Source organism: Apodemus sylvaticus, chromosome 14 (assembly GCF_947179515.1).
Source record: "Apodemus sylvaticus chromosome 14, mApoSyl1.1, whole genome shotgun sequence".
NCBI lineage: Eukaryota > Metazoa > Chordata > Mammalia > Rodentia > Muridae > Apodemus > Apodemus sylvaticus.
The window spans coordinates 90,209,398-90,234,608 of NC_067485.1; the positions used below are offsets into that span (position 1 = coordinate 90,209,398).

At 45.3% G+C, this 25,211-nt stretch overlaps 1 protein-coding gene and 1 pseudogene across 50 annotated transcripts in view; both read right to left on the reverse strand.

Annotated features, from left to right (window-relative positions):
- Window positions 1–1,602: 1,602 nt before the first annotated feature.
- LOC127664619 (40S ribosomal protein S7-like) lies at window positions 1,603–13,028 on the reverse strand (annotated as a pseudogene).
- A 1,633-nt stretch (window positions 13,029–14,661) lies between these two features.
- Mtr (5-methyltetrahydrofolate-homocysteine methyltransferase) overlaps window positions 14,662–25,211 on the reverse strand; it is an 83,848-nt gene continuing 73,298 nt past the window's right edge. Inside the window, exons 29-33 of one of the 50 annotated variants that reach the window (XM_052156192.1) lie at window positions 23,506–23,702; window positions 19,255–19,455; window positions 18,377–18,569; window positions 17,019–17,131; window positions 14,662–16,562 (exon numbers count right to left, since the gene is read on the reverse strand). In XM_052156192.1, the coding sequence (XP_052012152.1) occupies window positions 16,476–16,562; window positions 17,019–17,131; window positions 18,377–18,569; window positions 19,255–19,455; window positions 23,506–23,702 (791 nt within the window). In that variant the 3' untranslated portion in view covers window positions 14,662–16,475. Of the gene's footprint in view, window positions 16,563–17,018; window positions 17,132–18,376; window positions 18,570–19,254; window positions 19,456–21,907; window positions 22,318–22,350; window positions 23,703–25,211 lie in introns of those variants that run through there. The other 49 variants (XM_052156139.1, XM_052156138.1, XM_052156140.1 and 46 more) reach the window with 49 other exon arrangements.

Consider the following 25,211-nt stretch of genomic DNA (forward strand, 5'->3'; position numbering starts at 1 on the left):
CATTCTGCTGACTCCATGTTAGTTCTAGAAAGGAACAGGGGCAAACTGCAAAGTCTCCTCCTCCTGTTAAAATAAACCTCAGACTTAGCAATGAAGATTGTTATGGTTTGCACATGAGCCTGTCCTAGTTTTTATTGTCAACTTGACACAACCTAGAGTCACCTGGGAAGAGGGAACATCAACTGAAAATTTTCCTAGATCAGACTTTCCAGTAGTATGTCTATGGGGGCATTACCTTGGTTGCTAAGGTTTTTTGAGACAGGGTTTCTCTGTGTAGCCCTGGCTGTCCTGGAGCTCACTCTGTAGAGCAGGCTGACCTCAAGTCACAGAGCGCCACCTGCCTCTGCCTCCCAAGTGCTGGGATTAAACATGTGTGCCACCATCACCCAGCTTGATTGCTAACTGGTGTAGAAGCTGTGGTCAGCACTGTTCACTTGGCAGGAGTCATAAGACAGCTAGCTTGGCCTGAGCCTAAGAGCAAACCAGAGTGTGAACCAGCACACAGTATTATTTCAAGGTTCCTACCCTGACTTCCCTCCATAATGAATTGTGACCTGGAAGTGTAAGCCAAATAAATCCTTTCATCACCAAGATGCTTTAAGTCATAATATTTCATCCCAGCAACAGAAAATCAAAGTAGAACAGAGTGTCTCCCCACAAGGCTAAGATGAATGGCTAGTCCCCTGTCGGGAGCACCGTTTGAGAGAGGCTTGGATCGTGAGGATGCTAGTTTTATTGATAAGTTTAGAACTAATGAGCTATTAGGAGGTAGGGACTAGTTGGAGAAACTGGGCCACTGGAGATAGATCCATAAAAGTTTGTATCTTAACCCTAATCATCTATACCCCATCCCCATTAGACACACACACACACATACAAACACATCTCTGCTCATCATGAGGTTGTTTTCCACTCATATTTTTGCCTTGTCAGAGGCCTGAGAAAGCAGTAGAGTGAGGTAAATAGAAACTGAGACATCTGAAAACATGATCCAAATCAACCTTTCTTCCATTAAGTTATTTTCCTCAAGTATTTTTTCACAGTGATAAACTAGAAAAAAAATATTCTGCTATACTCATAGATCTGTGCCTCGTCCAGTAGTGATCAAAGAGGCTTCTTCCAGCAGCACATGAGACTGGGTGCAGAAACCCAGTCAGACATTCTGCAGAGAGAGAATCTAAACTGGAGGTCTCCATCTGGTCCCTCCCCTCAGAGCTTGGGGAACCCTGCAGAAGAGGAGGAAAGATGGCAGGAATCAAGGGGGGATGGAGGACACTAGGAGAACATGGCCCACTGAGTCAACTGAGTGGGCTCATGTGGGCTCTGAGTGGAGAGCAAGCACAGAGTCTGCAGGGGTCTGGCCCAAGTCCTCTGTGTGTGTTGTGGCTGTTAGCCTGGTGATTCTGTGGGACTCCTGACAAAGCCAGCCTGGGTCTCTCTGACACTGTTGCCTGCTCCTGGGACTCACTTCTCCTGTTGGGTGCCTTGTCCAGCTTCGATGTCGGGGTTTCTGCCTTGTCTTATTGCACTTTGTTTTGCCATATTAGGTTGTCATCTCTTGGAGGTCTGCTCTTTTCTGAGGGGAGACAGGGGAGCCTTTATTCAGTCAGTTTCTTTATAAGTGAAACCCTGGGAATTCAAAGTCAGCATCTTTCCTGTGAGCTTCGTTCACACAGCAGAAAATGCTTCGACCCTATGCTCCACAATGTTCTGCTGTGCTTTGTCTAAGTGAGCCTCTACGAGCCAGCCACCAGCCAGTTTCACAGACCCTCTCACCCACAATTTCACTTGTAAAGACCAAGTCCTCGAGGGTGGCTTCCTGCTCTGCTGTCAGTGTGCAGCGTCTTGGCACTTTGACTTGTTTTTCTTACAGTTTTTCCAAGTTGGCTTGGACAGAATCCTCCTCTGCACACTGAAGACGACATGCTTCTCACCAAACTTTTTCTCCAATTCACAAACTTTCTGGAAAGATTTCAGCTGAGGAACTGGTACAAAAATTATGATAGCTTTTTGACCACCAACTTCAATTTCTTTGGCCACAGTGATGCTGAGTTCCCACAGCTGTGCCTTGAGATTTGAGTTCATCTCCAGCTCCAGCGGCAAGCAGTGCCTGACTGATGCCAGCTTCGAACTTGTCCATCAGAAGATGGACATCATTGGGCTTCACAGTCTTGGTGCGTGAGCTGAATATGGGCTTGTCCTTACAGAATGCCAGTTTAGAAAGAAGGGAATCTATTCAAAAAAAAGAAAGAAAACTGCTTTGATGTTGAAAAATTCACACTGATCAACAGTAAAGCAGCTAGACAGTTTCATTACAACATCACACCTTCTGGGCACTTTGTGCACTAATCGCCGTGGAACCAGCAGCTCTAGTCTCGTCTCAGTAACTCAAGTAAAGTATACAGTACTCAGCCAAATTACATCCTCTAGCCCGTGGAGAGGTCTTCTTGTCCATTGTTTGCCTGAATCTATTTCTTCACAATTTCTCTGACTAGAACGATAGATTTCCAGGTATCGGACTAAAGCTATAAGTTTGTTCCATGATTTTTGACTCTGTGGCTCTGTCTCTCTTCACAGTGAAGAGCAGAGTCCCGAGTAACGAAGCTGGAAATTGATTTATGTGCTTGAGCACACAAGAGAGCAATGCTCTCATTGCTTCTTTTGGTGATACTGCATCCTCAGATGATCTAGACAGTCACCTCTGTTACTGTGAAAGATGGATTAAAGGAGAACACACTCCCTCTGCAGAACCTCGGAGCTCATATATCCACTCAATGAAAGGATGCTAGCCAAGCAATTCAGATGCATCCAGAGACAGGTAACTCAAGACTGTTAAGTATTATTTTCTGTGTCTCTGCTGAGTCTTTGTCAAATGGAGTTACTCACATAATTCTTTTCCTTTGGAGCTCCTGGTGAGATCTCACAACCTGAGGGGCAACCAGAAGGATGCCTACCCATAAGTCTGCTCTCCTCCAGTAGTGGATATTTCTCAAAAAAGCTAGGTCATGAGCAATTGAGAGAGAGCCACCTTTGTTTCACTACTGTTTGAATGTCAGTGTTTTGTACTGGTCTTATGCTCAGGATGCACATTAAATTAAGATCTATTTTTTTTGTTCGCAGCAGCCTACACTTTTACTTATTAGAAGGTAATGGCTCTGAGTTAGCTAAAATAGTAGGTTATATACAGTTATCACTAATTATAACTAATAATTATATAATAAATAAGACCTTGTTTACAAAAAGTTACAGGCTAGTAAGGTGAGGGAACTAAGTAACTAATTTTGACCGGATGCTACAAGGGCCATAATAAAGCTCAGCTCATTTCTTTGACTTTCTTAGGGCAATGTGCCAAGGACATCTCTCAAAGGTATTGAAGCCTTAGACATCAAGTGGGGCGGGGGCGGTGAGAAGGACGCCACCAAGACGAGCTTCTGTTTGAGGTTAGCCCAGTCATTAGCCAGATGATGACTCCAGGGTCCTTAACCAACACCAATCATCATTCTTCTGCCACTGAGGTGGCACAGCTAACGAGAGGTCTGCTGGACTGGCTTAATTAGTCTAATTAGCACATTTATCAGTTTAATATGAATCAATACTTCTAAAGCCTCTAAAAAGACTTTAATCCCAAAGATAAATTAAGGCCTTTCCACACTTCCTTCATACTGTTAGCTACTCTTACTCCTTGGTTTAAGTAACTAATACTACCCTCAAAATATTTCCAATCACAGTGACTCTCAAATTCACCAGAATAAATGTAATTATGCTTCATTGTTAGTTGCTTTCTGAAAACCTCAAGGAAAGATTAGGAGCCTTTTCCCAGCCAGGATGAGGTTCTGGAGACGGTGACAGGAAGGAGCTGCATTTTCAGAAAAACCCACAGTGGTGCTTTCCAGCCACATCCTGCCTGGTGCAAGAGAAAAGGGCAGGGGCAAGCCCCCCCCACACACCCCCACACCCTCATCCCACCCCCGCCCTCACCTGTTGCCTGTGTGCCTCCGTCTATCAGGGCGAACACAGAATCAATACCTTGTTGCCGAGCAGGGTGTTTGAGGTTATCACTCCAGATCCTTCATTTGATGGATGCATATTGATCAAATTGACTGAGAGTTGAAAAGGTGCTTTCTGTCACAGTCTGATGAGTTACCATTTTCCATCAGATAAAGAAGTTTCCACAAAGCAAGAAAAATTACTTTTCTGGGGTCTGCCTGTACTCTATAGAAACAGACCCATAGCTGAGAGGCTTAAAGTGTAAACAGCAAGACAATGCAGACTTTACAGAGAATTCTTCCATTCTATGAGTGTTTTCAAAACCCCAATTTCTTTTTGTAGGAAAGAATATTTAAAAGCATTCTTTGGAAACTTCAAAGCAAAGTAAAATCTATTAAATACCTATGATGTGGTCTTTTAATAGCATTAAATGAGAAATAACAGTTTTCAAAAGATACAGCTACCAAAATTCCGATCTATTTCATGATCAATGTCCATTTATCCAAAATGGTCCTGAATTCTGGGAGTTTTCTTAAAATTTAGATTACAGCAGGGATACCAAAAGATACAGGCTCCAGCTATACTCTCTACATTTTCATATTTATAACTACATTCTCCAATAACAAGAAGCATATATAATAAATTGCTAGCCCCAACTACTGTAATCATAAGTTTACTAACTAGGTTTCAATATCGGTCAAGGCTACAATTCCCCCTTACATACGACACAATGCAGAGATCTAACATGTACTGTCCACTGAGGTCTGATGAATACACCTCTCATAGAATCATCACCTCAGGCCAAATTTATAGAGGACTTCTCCAGTCTCAGAAATTACCTTCCTACTGCCCCCCTCCCCCTGACTCACTGTCCTGGATGGCTGTTTGTCAGGTTGATACTAGCTAGAGCTATCTGGAAAGAGGAAATATCTTCACTGGGTTGCCTGTAGACAAGTCTGTAGTGCATTTTCTTCATTATCAACTGATGTGGGAGGTGTCACACCTGGTAAGGTGGTCCTAGGTGTTTAATAAATCAGGGTGAGAAAGCCAGGAGTAGTAAGCAGGGTTCTTCATGGTCTCTGTTTCATTTCCTGCATCGAATTCCTGCCCTGACTTTCCTGTATGATAGACTAAATCCCCCCCCACACACACACACACACACCGGTTGTTTTTGTTCATGGTGTTAGAAACCTAACAACTACAACAGTCACTGCTCTGAGTGCCATGGAATAAATACTTCAGCCTATATTTGAACGTAATATGAATGAAATCGCAACACTACACATCTGTCTGGGTTATCTGGCTCAACAGATGTGGCATTTGTGTGGCCGTGTCTACAAGTTATTCATTCTTATTACTGAATAATATCCCATGGTATGAATATTCCACAATTTGCTTACCCATGTTCTTGTTGATATACACTGATTTTATTTTGTTTTGTGTGTGTGTGTGTGTGTGTGTTTTCAATGGTCTAAGACCATTTAATGTGAGATCTACTATTACTACAAAATTTAAATAAGTGTGTGTGTTTGAACTGTCACCTTTTGTGCGTGTTATGAGTACACATGCATGTGAAGGTGCATGTACACTTACGGACACATTCACGTGGAAGCCAGGGTTAATATCGAGTGTCTTCAGTTGCTTCCACATTACTTTAGTTGTTATGGTTTCTTTTTACTTGAGACAGGGTCTCACTGTGTAGTCCAGGCTAGTTCAGAACTTTCCATATAGTTCAGACTGGCCTGGACTTAGAGGTCTTCCTGCCTCTGCTTCCTCTGTACTGGGATTAAAGGTGTGCACTACCACAGCCAGCTCAGTATGCCTATGGGCTCTGGTGTGAGACTTGTGGTTTTGTGGGGCATTATTGCTAAACAAAACAAAACAGGTAGGAAGAACCATGTGTACATTTGGGCCTTTTAGCTGTGGGGACCCCTCAGTGTTGATGGTTAATGTTTAGCAGTGAGGAGGTTGCTGAAAGTTGGGACTGTGACGATTTAAAATAAGACAACAATAAATCAACAATGAAGTTTTCTGCATTGCTTGCTCGCCCTTTAATGACAGATTTCTCCATACCATGTGACATAGTTTGACAGCATTTTACCGTCAGGAGAACCTGTCAAAATAAAGGGTCATCAGGTGGAGGGAAACATGTGCACAGTCCCACACTCAGAAGGCTGAAGCAGAAAGGTCATCTGAGCCAGAGTTTGGAGCTATGCTGTGCTACACATGTTGTTCATTCTAAGTATCTTCAGTGCGACAATAACTGTGAACCTCACTTCAGCCTGAGCAACATGGTTAGGAGACAGTCTGTCGAAATACAAGTCAGAATGCTGAGCCTGCTTCATCAACTAAGTATGTGCAATGTTACAAATCCTGTCTCTGTGTGTCTCTGCCTCTCTCTCTCTCTCTCTCTCTCTCTCTCTCTCTCTCTCTCTCTCTCTCTCTCTCTCTCTCCCCAGCGTTCAGGGTTCTTTACCACTAGGTTTCACCCCAGGAAATCACTCTTTGTGTCCTTCACTTTTAAGAGGCAGTTCTTCACCCATTAGGGTTTCATCAGAAACCACATCTCCAGGCTCACTTCTGAGCAGTTCTCAAGCTGCTTCCCCACCCCCACCCCACTCCCACCCCCCATCCCCCCCACCCCCCCCAACCCCCACCCCATCCCCCTTATCCCCCACTCCTCCCCCATCCCCCCCACCCCCACCCCCCCAATTACTTCCTCCACTGGAGACATGTGCCCTCAAAGTGCCCCATCATTTCTTCCAAGCTCCCGTGAACACTGTTGTTTGATCTCTTCCTATGACTCGTGTTTTAATGGCTCTAGGATGTCAAATGTCTTCCAGGTTTTCAGTTTATTAATTCACATGCTTGAGAGAAATCACTCTGTGGCAACATCAGAATTACAAAATTAATTTATTAAATATCAAAGCTTTAAGGTTTGGTTAAATTATTCCTTAGTCTATGATCTACACAATGGATATTGTATTGTTGATACAATGCAGCTAATCACATACCTGTCTCCTAGGAAGACAATACAAATCTGATGCAGGACTCTCCCTGAACCCAGGACACACAATCCTTAGATGAAGCTGTTATTAAATAAGCATCACAAAAATGTCAGGAACCCATTCCTGAGATAACTAGGCAGACCCCTTGATCACAGCATTAATCCATTTGTGAGTGCAGGGTTACATAGCCAATCACTCTCCCTTTGAATCAGTGCCTTACTCTGATGCCCAGGCTAACCTCAAACTCAGGACATTTTTCTAGCTCAGTCTCCCAAGAACCGGGATTTCAATTTTCCATGGCTATCTCTACCCCTTAATACTACTGTTACAATGACAACTAAATGTCAACATAGAATTTAAGAGAAACACTCAAATTGCAACAGATAGATAGGAAGGGGTACTAGTGATATTCTTTCTATAGGTTACTCAAAAATAACACATGAAAAGTAATTTTAAAGTAAGTTGAGAGGTTTTAAAGTTTTTCAAGATTTTATTTTACTTATATGTATAGTGTGCATACCACATGTGTGCAAGTACCTGCAAAGTCCCCTGGAGCTGGACTTACGTGTAATGGCAAGCTGCTTGACATGTCTGCTTGGAACCAACCTCCAGTCCTGGAGATTGGGGGAAAAAACTTATGTTGATGTGAAATTATTGACATCATAGAACTTACTAAAGCTCAAAAAGTATGCTGTTGGAAGTAAGGATGAAGGAAGACACAGATGGAGGAAGGGCTGTTGTATCTGGAGATCTCTAGACAGCAGTGTGTAGTTAAATTTCATTCTCTTCAGAAGGTGCTGTTCATCCAGAAATACTCCTCAGAAACACAGGTTGGTAATCTACAGGGGAGGAGACACCTGAGCACTTCTGTTTTCAAGGGTCATGGTGGGGAGGTGGCAGGGAGGCCTGCCAGCTACTCCTGCATCGGCACTCATGAAGCAGTTCTGCACTGTATTTCTGCCCCTGGCTGACTGTAGGCCTTTCTTGCTGAGACATGAAGCAGTCTATGTGTGTTAGTCTCCTCAAATATTGGCATTTTGTGACACTCATGTGTGTGTTAGTCTCCTCAAATATTGGCATTTTGTGACACTCATGAATGTGTGTGCATGAGTAACATGCACATTTTTAATCTGATTTTGGGATAACAATTCAAATTCGAGCTGGTAGATTTCTATTCTGCTCGAGTTATGTTATCAGGTCATTTTACTGTATTTTTTTTACAGGAGTGCACTGCATTCTGGCCTCAAGCCAGGTTAAATACCAAGACAGGAAAGCTAACTAACTAGGTTGATGTTTAAATCCTTAGTACAGACTTTTGGAGAATAGTGCCTTTCAGGAGACCTGGAAATTTTAATCTGGTGAGCCCTCTGTGTCAGCTTTAATATAGGAATGTGGACCAATAAATATTTGATGAATAAACATAAAAAGGAATGAATATGAGATTGGCATTTCTCATTACAGAGGACATTTCCCCTTTTCAGGATCTCAGCCAGAGCAATTGTCGAAGGAATGTGCCTCACCAGCATGTCCTGTGCCTGATGACACCATTGCTATGTGAGTCTTCTGGAAGGGAAGATGGAAGGGGCAATAGAAATGAGTCTGTGAGATCAGAACAGTATGTAACAGCACAAGCAAATGAAATGGGCATCCTCATCCTACTCCATGCAGAAGCAATGCTTGATCCCTCTAATGCTGCCTCAGAAACACGTATGTAAGTTCCTTCCCCTCTCCCTAATTTTAGGGCTGTCTTGTCTCCACTTCTTTGCCCTGCTCTTCCCTAACAGGTTCATACATGTTTGCTGGTCAAATTACTAAATACTTGATACAATTTATTCTTGTTCCCACCAAAATCTCATGCCTTCAATCATAGATCCTTAGTAAAAAATGAGGGTGACATTCAAAACCTTGTTCTCACATGATAAAACCCAGTAATTATTCTTCCTCGAGTCAGATAGTCCTGCTAATCCGACATGAACCATGCAAAATTAGCCCTTTCCTTCCCCCTCAATTCAGATGGAGTTGAATGACTCAGCCCTACCCTGCACCGGCCCACTGTCACAACTCCCTCCCTCATCTTGTAACCACTCCACTCCAGCAACTTTCCATCTGCCCTGACAAACCGTCTTCTATGCTTTGGTGCCCTCCTCGCCAGCTTAAACCAGCTTAGTGTTCACTCTTTTACTGCATGATGACGGCAGCAGAAGATACTCAACTATGGCACATAATGGGAAAGAATTGTACTTAATCTGTATTTCAGTTAAAGAGAGACAGATCATATTTATCATACTTGGGTGGCTAGCCTTCCCCTACAATAATTCATATGGTAAAATGTATGTGACACCACAGTTATACAGAATTTTGATAAATTTTTCATGACTCAAAAGATACTACAAGAATAATGCAGCACTCATAAGTCATCCCTATTCCTAGTTTCGGATAAATTGTGGTTTTTGAATAAACTCCTTGAATGGCAGAACAGATTTGCCTGTGTGCACTGGATAACACAGCAAGTCTTGCAAATGACTGCATAGAGAACACTATGTGGTTTCCTGGTACAGTCCTGTACAATCTTTTTTCTTTTCTTTTGTTTTGGTTTGTTTGTTTATTTGTTTGTTTTGGATTTTTTTTTTTTTTTTTTTTTTTTTTTTGAGACAGGGTTTCTCTGTGTAGTCCTGGCTGTCCTGGAACTCACTCTGTAGACCAGGCTGGCATCGAACTCGGAAATCCACCTGCCTCTACCTCCCAGAGTGCTAGGATTACAGGCGTGCGCCACCACCACCCGGCTTATCCTGTACAATCTTACTCATCAGATACTTACCAGGCACACACAGGCATGTTCCTACTGCGTGCCTGGCAAGATTGCTAAGTCTCTGGTTCTGACACTAGCTATTGCATACCACACTCCGTGCCTCTCTGTCTAATGTTTAAGTACAGGCTTGCTCTGATTCTCCCAGTGTTACTTTTAATTAAATGAAGAAGTTTCACAGGGTCTTTCTCTTGGGCTCATCTGACCTGTTAGGAATAATACAGTATTAAATGTGATTTGGCTTTCAACTCATTTGCAGCTTTTAATTTTCTAATTACAACAGAATTTAATCCAGACTTCTATGCAAAACTGAAATGAACTAAGTAATAGAAGTATATCTTCCTTCCTTCCTTCCTTCCTTCCCTCTACTGTGTATTTGCCAACTTGGGGAAAGGACAGTGAATTCATTGATTCATGATTGATTCCAACCGTTACTTGTGATTTTTTTGTTGTTGTTTTTTAGTAAGTGCATGTTTTGTCTGTGTACACCTGTCTGTATGCACATGAATGCTTAGTGCCCAGTGGCCAGAATGGCGAATTGGATCATCTGGAATTGGAGTTACAGATGGTTGTGAGCTGCCATGTGGGTGCTGGGAACTGAACCCAGGTCCTCTGGAAAAGCAGCCAGTACTCTTAACCACCAAGATTTTTTGCAGCCCTTTAATTGGAACTTTAATTCATTCACTGTGTAGTGGAGAGAAATGACTCAGCAGGAGACGCTGGGCCTGCCTCTGCCATTGTGGACCGCAGGCGAGAGGCTGGGCCTGCCTCTGCCATTGTGGACCGCAGGCGAGAGGCTGGGCCTGACTCTGCCATTGTGGACTGCTGCACGTGCTTCAGCTTTCTCCGTGGTTTTAAACGGATGCTAGTGCTCACCCGGAAACATGGGAGAAGTCTGGGGAGGACTAGAAAAAGGCTTCAGACAGACTACTGCCTAAAGAGAAATGCCTCCCGGACCCCCACCAAGACACAGCTTCCTGTGTAGCCGTGGTTGTCCTGGAACTCTCAATGTAGACTAGGCTGACCTCGAACTTAGAGATCAGCCAGCGTCTGCCTCCTGAGTGCTGGGTCTAAATGTGAGCACCACCATACTCATCTTAAAGAGTAGTTTTTACCATAAGAGGTTAGACAATGTTTTGTTACTGCTGGAGATTTAACCAGGACCTTGCATGTATTAGACATACATTTTTAACTAACATATTTATCTACCAAGACAGCCATATTTCACTTTCCCTTTAAATATGGACACAGTAAATAAAACAGCATCGTATATTAAGACTAGTGGGCACTGAGGTCACACCTTATAAAATAAAACCTCACTTCCCTGAGTTGCTCCGTAGGTGAAGGTACGGAGTAGTCCAAGTAAGTTCAAAATAAACTTTCTCAGTCACATCAAGCTTAGTAGGCTGCTGTGTGGATCTCCATTATGAGTCCACTCATTTGTTTTATAGAATATGTGCACTCAAGGCTAAGATCCATTATTAGCAAAATATAGTTCGCCTGTTTTATGAGTCTCCACACTGCATGGTAGTCCTCTTCCTCTTATCCAAGATTTCACTTTCCCACAAGAAACTACCGTTCAAATATATTAAGTCAAAATTTCCAGAAATAAACAAATCCTAAGTTTTAAACTAGATACCACTCCGAGTAACAGGATGAACTCTCATGTTGTTCAACCTCGTCCTGGTGGGGACATGACAGACCCTTGTCCAGGGTATCTGCATTTTACATGGTGCTACACAACCTTAGTCATTCGGTAGCTGTCTGGGCTACCAATCAATTCCTGTGACATTGCACAAAAAAAGTAAGAGTAGCCGCACGAGCAATTCAGGTGTGTCAAATAAAAGCTGCACAGATTGTTTTCAAGTAAAAGAGAAAAATCAAAATCACCAACGTAAGAAAAAAAATTATATGCTGAGGTCTAAGATAAGAACAAAGCTGTCTCTAAAGCTGTCAAGAAAGCAATAGATATTTATACTAGTTTTGCTGTTGTGCTTCAAACAGCAGAAGTGAGAATCACAATAAATAATTAAGATGGAAAAACATTAAAAGTGGGAATGTGTAGTAAAGAACACATGCACACAAAACAGTGCGTGTGTCCATGGGTCACAGAACACATCCTCCCAGGACAAAGGGTGACTACCACTGTCACACTTAAAAGCAAGGGCTGAACGAAGAGCTGTCTTTGAAAATTACATTTGAGGACTTCAAAGTACAACTGGAATCAGAGGATCTGCAGGCCTTTACTGAGCACCAAGCACTATATCAGACAATCTACACACAATAGGTGGATCAGGTTCCAAAGCTGCACTTCAGCCTGGTCACATCCCATCTTTCCAAACTCACCTCTCCTTCCCCTGTCTCTTAGTGTATGGCACCACCCCCTCCTCCACCAACAGTCAAGCTCTGAAAGATGATAGGTGCGCAAATGCATCCCTCCTGCCCCGCTGCCCTCATCCCTGCTCTTCTGACTAGAATATTCTTCCTTTCTTCCAAAAGTGTGTTTGATAGATACATCATTGCATATGAAGTCATCATACCAGATTTGAGGATACCATTTCACTTTATCTTTATTGGTTAAAATATATTAAATATACATTAAATATAGCATATTTAAAATGTACAAAATGCTGTATGTAGTAAACAGCCATAGCCCTCCCACCCAGAAACTAAAGCAGCTACTCACAATTTACTTCTGTGCTCTTCTCTGGCCCCTTGTAATCCCCACCCCACAAGGGTGGCTATCTATCTATCTATCTATCTATCTATCACTAAACTTAATTTTGGGATTTCTGTGACCTTTTGGCCTTTTAAGTTTTTATCACACATATAACTACCATATACATTCTTTGATCTCATTCACTCTGAGTTCAATAAAACAGTATCAAGTAGACTCAAGAGACTTGCTTTGCCCTCTATTTTCTGTGATTCACCTTTATCGCCAAGTGTGGCTGTAGTCCACTCAAGTTTACTGCATCATGGTATCTTATAAAACCATTGTCCCATGAACAGAACTTCAGTTATTCCTGTCACTAGCCTGATTAGACTGTCATGGCTGAACATGCTTCGAGTTCCGGCCTTGTTCACATCTGTGAAGTATAACTGTCCTATCAGCACATGATATGTAACATGCATGTCACTACCTACAGATCTGGAACTGTGGGCCTCACCTTGCAAATGTTAGAGATGTGAACCCAGATCTCACACTTCTCATCACCACAGAACATGTTTACCAGCCTAAGAAAGCCTTTCTTTTTTCTATACTTTTCAAAATAGAAAATTTGTATACATTCTAGTCACTAATGCCTTATTAGTTACTTAAAGTTTTCTAGCCTAAATCATCCATTTGTTTGGCAAAAGTCTTTAGTTTTGGGTAGCGCTGATTAAAGCCATTTCTGTACTACACCTGACACTACTTGTGCAGGAAAGCTTGGTGCACTAAATCTCTCTCCATCTTTGGAAGCATCTGGCCACTTTTGATCCTTTGCTGCTCCAGTGAATTATCTACTTATCTTCATCATGATGTCAGTTGGTATTGTTGCTGGAAATCTTGACTTTACAGCTCAGTTTGGAAAGATCTAGCATCTTTATAACCTTTAATGTTTCTATTTACTGTTCATCGTCTGTTCCTTTCCTGCTGCGCCATCTCTGTTCTTCAGGTCCTAAACCAGAGTCAACCAGGACCTTCCCTGAATACTTCCACCACCAGCTAAACAAATTCTTGCGCTAACTATTCCAAAGAAGGACAGTATGGGGTGGGCCTGCAACCTGCTGATTTGGTGGCACCAATTAGTCTTTCTACTAGAGAGCAGAGGAGACACACAGAAGCAAGGTTTGGGTTCTTCACTGTGAAATGCCTTGTGTACCCCTTCAGGAGCTGGGGTGGCAACCTTAGGAAGGAGCAAGGATTAAGGATGGAGGATCCTGGAGTACTACAGATGAGGTCAACCTCTGAAACAACAGGCTGGGAAAGCAACTAATGGAAGAACTGAAGCAGGTAAAAGAAAAAAACAAGAAAAACATGGGTGAGAGATGACCATAGGGGCTAACAAACAATTACCACAAGGGAGGGAATACGGGTAAAACACTGTCCACAGCAAAGAGAAAATAACCCCGAGGAAGGTCTCTAGTTCTAAGAATTAAGAAGTCACCAGTGATAAGAGATGAGAAACATACCTCCCAACTTTACTCAATTAACTGAGAGTCAAGAAAAATAACCGGTACATGACAGAAGCATAGTGTGTGTGAGGAGAGTATTCATCAGAGAATCAACTCTGATTATCAACAGAAAGTTATTCCCATGCGTTCTCACTACAAATGGAGGAGACCTGCTGGTGAAGTAGCCCACAGGAGAGGGGCTACCGATACTACTATCCCCAGCTCCTAGTGCAGCCAGTGGTAGCACAGCAAGCAGAGAAATGGAGACGCTCCTCTGGTATTGGTTCTCGTCTCCCATGTGGGTCTCAGAGGGAGAAGCAGGCCAGGTTTGGCAGCCCGTGCATTACTCACAAGCCAGCCTGCTGGTCCTGATGTTGTTTTTGAGGAGGCTATGAAACTCAGGATGGCCTATTACTCATGCAAATCTTCCTGCCTCGACTTCCCCAATCCTGTGATTACAGACATAGGGTAGCACTTCTGGCTACATACAATTCTAAACTGTGAGGGGGGACTATGCAGCCCTAATGAATATGCAAGCCCCAAGTGTGAATGAATTCATGTCAGAATCTCAGACACCAACAGCGAGGGAACGTGCTAGGTGCATTCGATCGCATACACCAGAGCTCCCCACCCCCAACCCCAGTTAGAATGTTAGTCTTTGAGCCCAGATTCTCTGAAATACCTAAAATAAATGAAGAAGGATGCTTTCAGGTTTTCTTCTTTATTTCTTAGCGAGTATCCTATATACCTAAACACGCAAGAAGAAGGAAGATTCAAGAAGAGAGGAGAAGGAGGAGGAGGACTAGGAGGAAGAAGATGAAAAAGATGTCATGGGATTAGGTCAATGACGTATTTGGGGAGTCAGCTGGAAGAATGGCAAGGGAATAAGAAGACTTAGGAACTCCCCAAATGGAATGCCGTAAACTATGTGATGGTTAGTCTTTCTCACAGATCAATGTCCCAATGCCTAAAGAACATACCTGCCAGGGAAATATGACCTGAAACTAAAAGACCCCAGCTAGTGAGTCCCATTTATAACCTAGGTCAAGATGCCTTAAAGAAAAGTAGATAATTCTTTTCACTCTAAGGGCCAATGATACAAAAAGTGTGTGCTTCTATGAAAATAAACTTGGAAAGATTACACACATGCAGGATTCTCATTACCCAACTATCATTTTCTTCTTTTTGCCTCCAAATATACCGGGAAGTGTGCTTGTTGTAAGTAGCTTGGTACAACATATAAGGCAAGGACGGAGTCTGCCTCACATGAGCTGAGTCCTGATGGTGTATGACACAGAAGAGGAGGTGGCTTCTCTTCCTCTGTCGGTGTAAACTCTAAGTTGGAGTTCTAATCCCAGGAGGTCAGTCACACTCCATACATACTTCCCTACTCTCCCTGCTCCCTTAACCTACCTCTCAATCTTCCTGTGAGTACCGCAGAGCTAAGACTAAGAGCTCCACAGAACCCCCACTTATTAAATATCTGTGCATATCAGAACCGTCTCCATGCACACATAGTCCTGTTTAAACCTCACCCCAATGAGACAGACTAACACGACTGTTCTCGTTTTTTTTCAGATGAACAGTGTGGGGAAGTCTCAGCTTGGCTTCTGCCATACAGGAGCTACACAGAAAAGTTACAGTTTGAGTCCGGGCCTTCAGAGCCTGTGCTGTGAACAATTTCTCCAGAAATATCAAAGAACAAGGCAATGTAGTATATCTAAAATATAAGTATTTGGAGTCAAGTGTAGACAAAGAGTTGAGTGGCTTCAAGCCATCCATGGGTCCAGCTCTGCCCAGGAGGACATCAGGGCTCAGCTAACAACCTGTTCAATTCTGAGAACAGCTAGATGCTAAATGCCTTTGGTAGTCACTTTCTTTCTTCCATTTCCTGCCTTAGAGCAAGGGACTATGAAACTACAACAGACAAAGAAAGCTTGGAGAACGTGACTGCCTACTGCCACACCAGGGCAAATAGCTGTCTGTCCAGCTCTCACGGTGATACTTTGCTCCAGGGTTACATTTCTCTATTTATTCTCCTATTCAACTTATTTTCAGAATCTTTTAATATATGAGGCAGCCAATAAGAACAAACAAAACAAAACAAAACCAACCAAAAAACAGACAAGACAAACCCAGGAACAAGTGCCTTCCTGGGTCAAAGGCAACAATGGGGGAAAGCTGGGTGTCCTGCTGTGAGATGCAGATGTCTTCTGCTTGTCCCATTCCTGAGGGCCCAGTGACACCATAAGCCTTGGTACCTGGATGCTTCTCATTTACAGTCCCTGAAAAAGTGCTTATTCTCCAGGACCCTAGAAGACCTAGGCTCTACACTACATGCTACCAACAGCCTTCGCACAGCAGGGTGGGGCCTTCTCACAGCAGGGTGGGGCAGGCAGACACAAAGGCTCTTTTGTCGCTATTTCTAAGGCACACTGGATTATACCCCCTTGGGGTCAGCAAACATAAAAGTTTAAAAGAAAAACAGAAAGGAGTAAAGGAGTGTGAGAGAGAAGTCAGTCTGTATCATATCCCAGAATGGGGCCAAGCCATTTCTCCACCTCAGCCACTGGCATGTTCTTCCTCAAAGCATAATCCTCAATCTGCAAAAGATAGAAAGAAGTATCTTGTTAAACCAAAGTGCTAAGATTTTCTGATCTGAGTTTCTATAGTTTTTTTGCCAATAAACACTGAGTACCTGAAATATCTTGTCTTAATAGCAATCTACTGAGCTAAACAGCGATAGATCATTTTCTGTCTGCTTACTTGCCTGTTCTCAAGGCAAAAAAACGTGGTGAATATTTGCAGCTTAGAAGCTGGTTTTGTGGTGTGTACACATGGATTGTGGATAGAGAGGGAAGATTGAATCATGGGAAGAATCAGGGCAATGGGTTGAAATTAAATTAAGACATAGACTGGACTGAGTTTATTCATGAAATCAAATTAAGGCACAAGAGGGGATGAACTTACACACACCACACCCTACCACTTTATTTTCTTTTAAAATGGGTCCTACGGGTCCATCTAAAGACAGTTATGGAGAGAAGCCACATACTTACCTGATCTTTGGAAATTTTCCCCACAGCAAAATATTTGGACTTTACATTGGAGAAGTATAGGCCTGATACTGCTGAAGCAGGGGCCATTGCCAAGGATTCTGTCAACCTGATGCCTGAGGAGAACCATAGGAAACCATCATTGCCTGCACAGGGGACTAACAGACTCTGAATAAGCATCAAGTAAACTTCCTACAAAGACACAATAAGAAGCTCAGATCACAAGGTCGAGCAAAGTCTTGCCAGGTAAAATCCAAATCCAGGGCATGCATATCACACCCAGCGGCAGCAAGCCTGGGGAAGACTTCCGTCCTTTCCCAGCTGTCTGTGATATCAGGGTTAGTGGCCCCGGTTTGTCCCTAAGCCTGAGCCTTCTCAGGCAGGACTGCTAACCCTGGAGTGATAGAATCACCCACAGCTCCCCACTGACTGTGAAGTCTGTGACTGCAGGGATGAGGAATACGCCCACAAGAACACTGAGGGGGAGGTGTCCTCATGGCTGTTAAACTGCACCAGTCACTCTATGGACACAAACACAATCACAAAGGCGGAGTACATTCTAAAGATCTCCAGTTAGCTCGGCGGGAATGCGGCCCACACCCAGACGCTGCAACCCCCAGAGTGGTTCCTGCAGACCCACACCCAGTGCCACTCACACTGCCTTCCTCTGATAGGGATTCGACTTCACCAGCTTGGACAGCTAACTTTGATTAATTCCACTGAGTCCGTGATTCAGCCTGAGTCCTCTCAACTACACTAGCTATGCAGCGAAGGTGGGACAACACACGGCTTCAGAACAGTGACTGACTCTACCCTGAACCACAGACGAAGAGGCTGTTGTCCCAAGAGCACACAGGTCAACTTTAAGTCTCCAACTCTGAGACTCAACCCACGGAGAATGTACAGGGGAATGATGGCTGCAGGAGCATGAATGTTAGTCACAAGTGCAGGACGTTGAGACGGAGTGTGCGAGGCTGGCGGCTTGCTAGTCCAGAGCCCAGAAAGAGCCGTCAGCAAGCAGTGCAGGCCTGGGCAGGCAGAGCACACCGCTGACAGGACCGAGGTTAGCGTATACCAAGAACAGAAAGCTAGACAGGAAAGGCGGGGCAAGAAAGGAGAACACAAAACTCCCCATCTAGCACCAGGCAGGAGTAACTAGATTCAACTGCTAAGTCTGAAATATTTAAGTAAAAGTACGATGTTGCAATTTAGAAGTAAAAGGCCAGAACAGATCCACGTGAGAAAGAATGGATGAGAGATGACTTCATTCCAAGCTCTTCCACTTTATAAAAACTTGAACTGCCTATGTCTTTGGTAAGTGTATGTGCTCAATGAGGAAGGCCAGGAGCTCCCTCACACACCTGTGGCCTGCTCGATGTTGGCCAGTCTCCACATGGTGAGCTTCTCAGTATGGTCAGGCTGGCTGGGGTAACCAGGCGCTGGCCGGATGCCCTCATACCGGAGTCTGCGCAAGTCTGTGACACCCAGCTGCTCGCTCCCACAGTAAGCCCACAGTTCTCGGCGAACTCTCTCATGGAGCTCCTCAGCAAAGGCCTGTGAGCACGGGAGAGAGAGGGGCACAACCGATCAGAACAACCCGTGGCCTCCAGCCCAGCCTCACAGTGGCACAGAACCGCTTTCCACACTGAGCCATGGTTAGGAAGAACTCTGCACTTTCATTAGGAGCTCAGTCTGAGTTCTGAGCTATCGTATTTAGTAATCTGAGAATTCTAGGCTATTTTTCTGAAGTCAATGGGACCACACCTTCACCAGAAGAGTACTAGGACCGCAGAGCTATATTCTCCATGGCCCGCTGAGAAGAAAGGAGACAGGAACTCCCACAGCCTGGGCTCCCCCACTCCACATGCAGCAAGGTAATACTACAAAAGTTGCCAACACTAGAGAGAAGGACTCTGAAGAAGAAATCTGACTTTAATTCTGGGGGTTATCAATAAATGATGCGCTCAATGAGCGAGGACAGCATCACATAATTAAAGGAAGACTAATTCAGAGATAAGGTGAAGACGCTAGGGGCAACAACTAACTGAGGTAGCAATGAAGGTTTCTCTTTGCTCAAAAGATGACACATGAGTGGCATTTGGGAGATATCGGCTTTTAAAATACAATTCACATTAAAGCCAGCAGCATCTAGCTCAAGTAAGAGGCAGAGACTCTAATGGCTGCTAGGTTTTCTGACATTGTTATGGGAGCTCCCACATATATTCTGCCAATGCCTTACCTCTGCCAGCCTGTCCCCCAGTGCCTTCACCATGATGCTGCTGTAGTCATCGCCATCATCCTCATAGGCCTTACTCAGCTCTTCAACCCCAAAGCAGGCAACGGCAAAGAGACCCAAGTAGTCACGGACCCCGGAATGCAGAGGAGCGATGAAGTCTGAGAGGCAGTGGTAGGGGTCTGTGCTGGAAGAGTCCTTCTCAGCCTTAAAATTCAAGCAATAGGCAGAGAAGCCATTAGCATGGCCGTGGTGGCACCAGCTACGGTAAGGAACTATCAATGTAAGTCTCATCACATAGGATGTGTGTGCCCGCTTCATTCAGCTCTGCCCCAGCACTCCTGGCACACAGTGCGTATGGGATAAATACGTGCTCAATAAACAAGACGCTATGGTTTGAGTATATATACAGTAAACCCTGATTATTTAACACAGCCATGCAGGGCACAGAGATCTGCAGTGTATGAGGTGGAGCCTTCGTGATGTGATTAACCTCTCTCTCTAGAACGGGCCGCTCTTGCTAGAGCTCAGCCTTCTTCCCTCTTCTGACTTCTGCTATGCCACACAGCAGCACTGGTTCTCAATAGCTAAGGCTGCCTGTTCTTAGACTTCTTAACTTACAGAACAATGAACCGAAATAAACAGTTTTCTTTATAAAGCTCCCGTCTTAATTCAACTATATTCTACTGTATTCCACTCTACAACAGAAAACAGACTAAGACACAAATGAAATGAGATTTTTAAAAATATCTGACATCATGCAGCGCATGTAGTCAGGAAACTTGCTCATGTGCACATTGACCAAACCCTTCTGAACACCGCAGGCGCTGTTTTCCCTTCAGCGCAGTCTGAAGTGAGCCTGATAGAGGTACAGCCTGCAGTGTGCAGCAACAGCTGAGGTTTACCGATCTGCAGCGGTCAAGAGCCTACAGCTGGGTGCTGTCCTGTCTTCTACTATGTTGTTCTCGGCTGGTAACTGATCCTTCCCTGCTATGAGCTAACAAATAAGGTCTTACACATATTACAGTCAATTAAAAGTTAATAGTTGGTAACTAGTATTTCCTAAATACTTACTAAACATTGTTTTCTTTATAGGGACCTAATTTAGCCCTCAGCAATCCCATGAAACATGATCCACAGGCTCCATTCCACATGCAGAGAATCTGAGACAAAGTCTGACCCCAGAGGCTCAGCCAGTGGCAGGATCCAGGAACTGACACCAGGTTCCCATCAGTTCCTAGAGACAAATGCTCCTAGATATATGCTACTGCTCTAGACTGATCAATTAATCATATAGTCCACCCAGAATCTTCTATGCCATTTGACAGACATGAGATCAAATGCAGCCTGACCCCAGGCAGAGAATAAACAAATGATCAAAACACACAGAAGTGTCCCAGAGCCCAGGGACAGAGGTGAATGGAGAGTCCATTTTCCAGCAGTACTCTATTGTTCTGTGACTTAGAAAATAAAATAAAAAAGCCAGAGAGGGACACAGAGCTACCGTGCAGCACAAGACAGACAGGTCACTGGTCCCACTGTGCCTTAGAAGAGATGGCAATCAGAGCTCTCTGAACAAAAGGCTCCCACCCAGTGGGAGAGCTCAGCTATCATTTTTTAGTGCCTAGCCAAGCAGGTAGTATGTGCCACGGTCCAGTTCCCTCTCTGGGGACTACTAAAAGGGCGGGATGAGACTCCATTGTGCAACGCCCTTAGACAGCACTTCCAGACTTCCCCCAACACAACAGGATTCAGTTCACTCCGAAAGTGAAAACACAGCAGAGAGAAGCCCAGGGCTGGAGGATGAAGGAAGGGCCCAGCGGAGGGTTCTGGCCTCCACGACCAGGAAAGGAAAGCTCCTGATTCCCTGGCCAGGGCCAGAGCTCAGCAGTGGAACTGCCTGCGCTATGCTGTGCTGTCTGCACCCGCGCACAGAGTAAAGCTTTCATTGTTCTCATAGAACTCCTTATGGGATTAAGGCTCAAATTTAAGAATTCCCCTGATGTTACTACTAAAACCCTAAAATGATATTCAGTATCATTATGAACTGCATTATGATAAAAGGCAAAATTACCAATTTTAAATTACTAAAAATGTTAGCAAAACTAAAAAAAGTAACTTACTGTAAATTATTAAATTCCAGCTCCACTGCTTGCCTGAGGCAATCACGTCTACAACAGCTAAAGTCTGTATGTGGCAAGGTAAGGTAAAAACAAAAAAACAAAGCTGTGCACTGCAGAGACAGGTTACAAAGAGAAGCAGAGCCAGGGTGCACTAAGTGTGCTTGCTTCTGCATACAAAGCTCACTGGATGCCAGCTCCCTCTGCCCATGCTCCTTCCTCTGAGAAACAGACACATCCGCTGCCTGACACCAGCACTACCCGCCAGACCCACTATAGCTGTCTCACTCCCTCTTTAGCGGATACCTGAGCCACATATCAGTTTTCAATCGCATACGCAGATGAAAAGCAATTGTTGGTAACGCACCTGGCCCTTAGTTTCAGAGCTAAGGAGACTGAAGGACTGAGAACGCGAGTATATGACAGCTGGGCTAACAGTACTATTCTTTGTCTATCTGCAGACACTACAGTGAACCCTACACCTATGTCCGTGTCTTCTCTCCATCCTCACAAACTATGGACGGCTGTTTGGATGAAATGATACAGATAAATAAAAGGCTCACATTTCTTATTTAATTCCCACTGACAGTTAGTGTAGTTTGCAAATCTGAAAGTCAGAGCAGTGCCCCGGCTGTCCACACACATTGCATACCTGCTGCCCCGGCTGTCCACACACACTGCATACCTGCTGCCCCGGCTGTCCACACACACTGCATACCTGCTGCTCCGGCTGTCCACACACACTGCATACCTGCTGCCCCGGCTGTCCACACACACTGCATACCTGCTGCCCAGGCTGTCCACACACACTGCATACCTGCTGCCCAGGCTGTCCACACACACTGCATACCTGCTGCCCAGGCTGTCCACACACACTGCATACCTGCTGCCCCGGCTGTCCACACACACTGCATACCTGCTGCCCCGGCTGTCCACACACACTGCATACCTGCAGCCCCCGCTGTCCACACACACTGCATACCTGCTGCCCCCGCTGTCCACACACACTGCATACCTGCTGCCCCGGCTGTCCACACACACTGCATACCTGCAGCCCCGGCTGTCCACACACACTGCATACCTGCTGCCCCGGCTGTCCACACACACTGCATACCTGCTGCCCCGGCTGTCCACACACACTGCATACCTGCTGCCCCCGCTGTCCACACACACTGCATACCTGCTGCCCCGGCTGTCCACACACACTGCATACCTGCTGCCCCCGCTGTCCACACACACTGCATACCTGCTGCCCCGGCTGTCCACACACACTGCATACCAGCTGCCCCGGCTGTCCACACACACTGCATACCTGCAGCCCCCGCTGTCCACACACACTGCATACCTGCTGCCCCCGCTGTCCACACACACTGCATACCTGCTGCCCCGGCTGTCCACACACACTGCATACCTGCAGCCCCGGCTGTCCACACACACTGCATACCTGCTGCCCCGGCTGTCCACACACACTGCATACCTGCTGCCCCGGCTGTCCACACACACTGCATACCTGCTGCCCCCGCTGTCCACACACACTGCATACCTGCTGCCCCGGCTGTCCACACACACTGCATACCTGCTGCCCCCGCTGTCCACACACACTGCATACCTGCTGCCCCGGCTGTCCACACACACTGCATACCAGCTGCCCCGGCTGTCCACACACACTGCATACCTGCTGCCCCGGCTGTCCACACACACTGCATACCTGCTGCCCCGGCTGTCCACACACACTGCATACCTGCTGCCCCGGCTGTCCACACACACTGCATACCTGCTGCCCCGGCTGTCCACACACACTGCATACCTGCTTCCCCGGCTGTCCACACACACTGCATACCTGCTGCCCCGGCTGTCCACACACACTGCATACCTGCTGCCCCGGCTGTCCACACACACTGCATACCTGCTGCCCCGGCTGTCCACACACACTGCATACCTGCTTCCCCGGCTGTCCACACACACTGCATACCTGCTGCCCCGGCTGTCCACACACACTGCATACCTGCTGCCCCGGCTGTCCACACACACTGCATACCTGCTTCCCCGGCTGTCCACACACACTGCATACCTGCTGCCCCGGCTGTCCACACACACTGCATACCTGCTGCCCCGGCTGTCCACACACACTGCATACCTGCTGCCGCAGTCCGTAAAAGGTGGCTATGGGCTCAGCGGCCTGGGGCACCGCCCCTTCTGCATACAAGTGGATGTCATCCTGGACACTCTGTGCTGGCCAGAATCCAACCACGCCCCTGGCCCGGAGCTTCTTTTGACTAATTAGTATGTTCAGCATATTCTGAGCATCATCGTATACCTTTCTGGCTTCTTCACCTATTAAAAATATATAATAAGAATTTATTTAAAGATGCCAATAGTAATCTGCAAATAACGATTCTTTTCAAAACACTGCCACTTCTCCTTCCCCACAAAGGCTGTTGGGTTTGCCATGGGCACAGCCTGAAGCATAGAACCGAGTAGATAGTAGGTCCATGAAATGAACCCCCACAGTGCGCCTCGTCTAGCTCAATGTGTTTATATTTTCCCAGTTAGTAGAATCCAGAAGCTAAATCGATGGCGCCTCTTGTCAAAAGGTAGGCAAGAACTGATGCTCCACGTACAACCCATTAACTTCCCAGCGATATTTGGGGACGAGACAGGGTGAACAGTGACGAGTGGCCTAAATCCTCTTACATGACCTGCCATGGTCGGCACCCTCCTACCTGGTGTTCTACCGGCTCTGGGACACCTTCCTTCAGTTCCCATTAGCTCTCAGTGGGCACCACTGTGCTGTCCTACCTGTGTGAAGTACAGTCCTACGGTCCCTTCCCAGCACAAGGACAGCACAATTAAGAAGCCCCTCGCGCAGTCCTCTGACTGCCCATAAGTACTCAGGCCTCAGCACCCTAACACGCCCAGGACCCTCTAGAAGCTGACAAGTGTCTGCTTTCCCGGGCTCTCTCCGTCAAATCTCATGGCCTCTTCACGCTGTGATTCCATGTTTCTAGGTGGGGGTGAGCTACCCAAGACAACTGAGGGGAATAATTTACTGATTTATTCACTTCTTTATCACAACAAGTCTCCTTGTGTCATGGGGACAATCTGCAACGCCTGACATGGGAACTCGTGTCCAAAGCTGCTCACTTTCCTTTTCTGAAATATCCTTTTTTTTTCTTTTATTTATTTTTTTTATTCGATATATTTTTTATTTACATTTCAAATGATTTCCCCTTTTCTAGCCCCCCACTCCCCGAAAGTCCCGCAAGCCCCCTTTTCTCCCCCTGTCCTCCCACCCACCCTTTCCCACTTCCCCGTTCTGGTTTTGCTGAATACTGTTTCACTGAGTCTTTCCAGAACAAGGGGCCACTCCTCCTTTCTTCTTGTACCTCATTTGATGTGTGGATTATGTTTTGGGTATTCCAGTTTTCTAGGTTAGTATCCACTTATTAGTGAGTGCATACCATGATTCACCTTTTGAGTCAGGGTTACCTCACTTAGTATGATGTTCTCTACCTCCATCCATTTGCCTAAGAATTTCATGAATTCATTGTTTCTAATGGCTGAATAGTACTCCATTGTGTATATATACTACATTTTTTGCATCCACTCTTCTGTTGAGGGATACCTGGGTTCTTTCCAGCATCTGGCAATTATAAATAGGGCTGCTATGAACATAGTAGAGCATGTATCCTTATTACATGGTGGGGAATCCTCTGGGTATATGCCCAAGAATGGTATAGCAGGATCTTCTGGAAGTGAGGTGCCCAGTTTTCGGAGAAACCGCCAGACTGATTTCCAGAGTGGTTGTACCAATTTGCAACCCCACCAGCAGTGGAGGAGTGT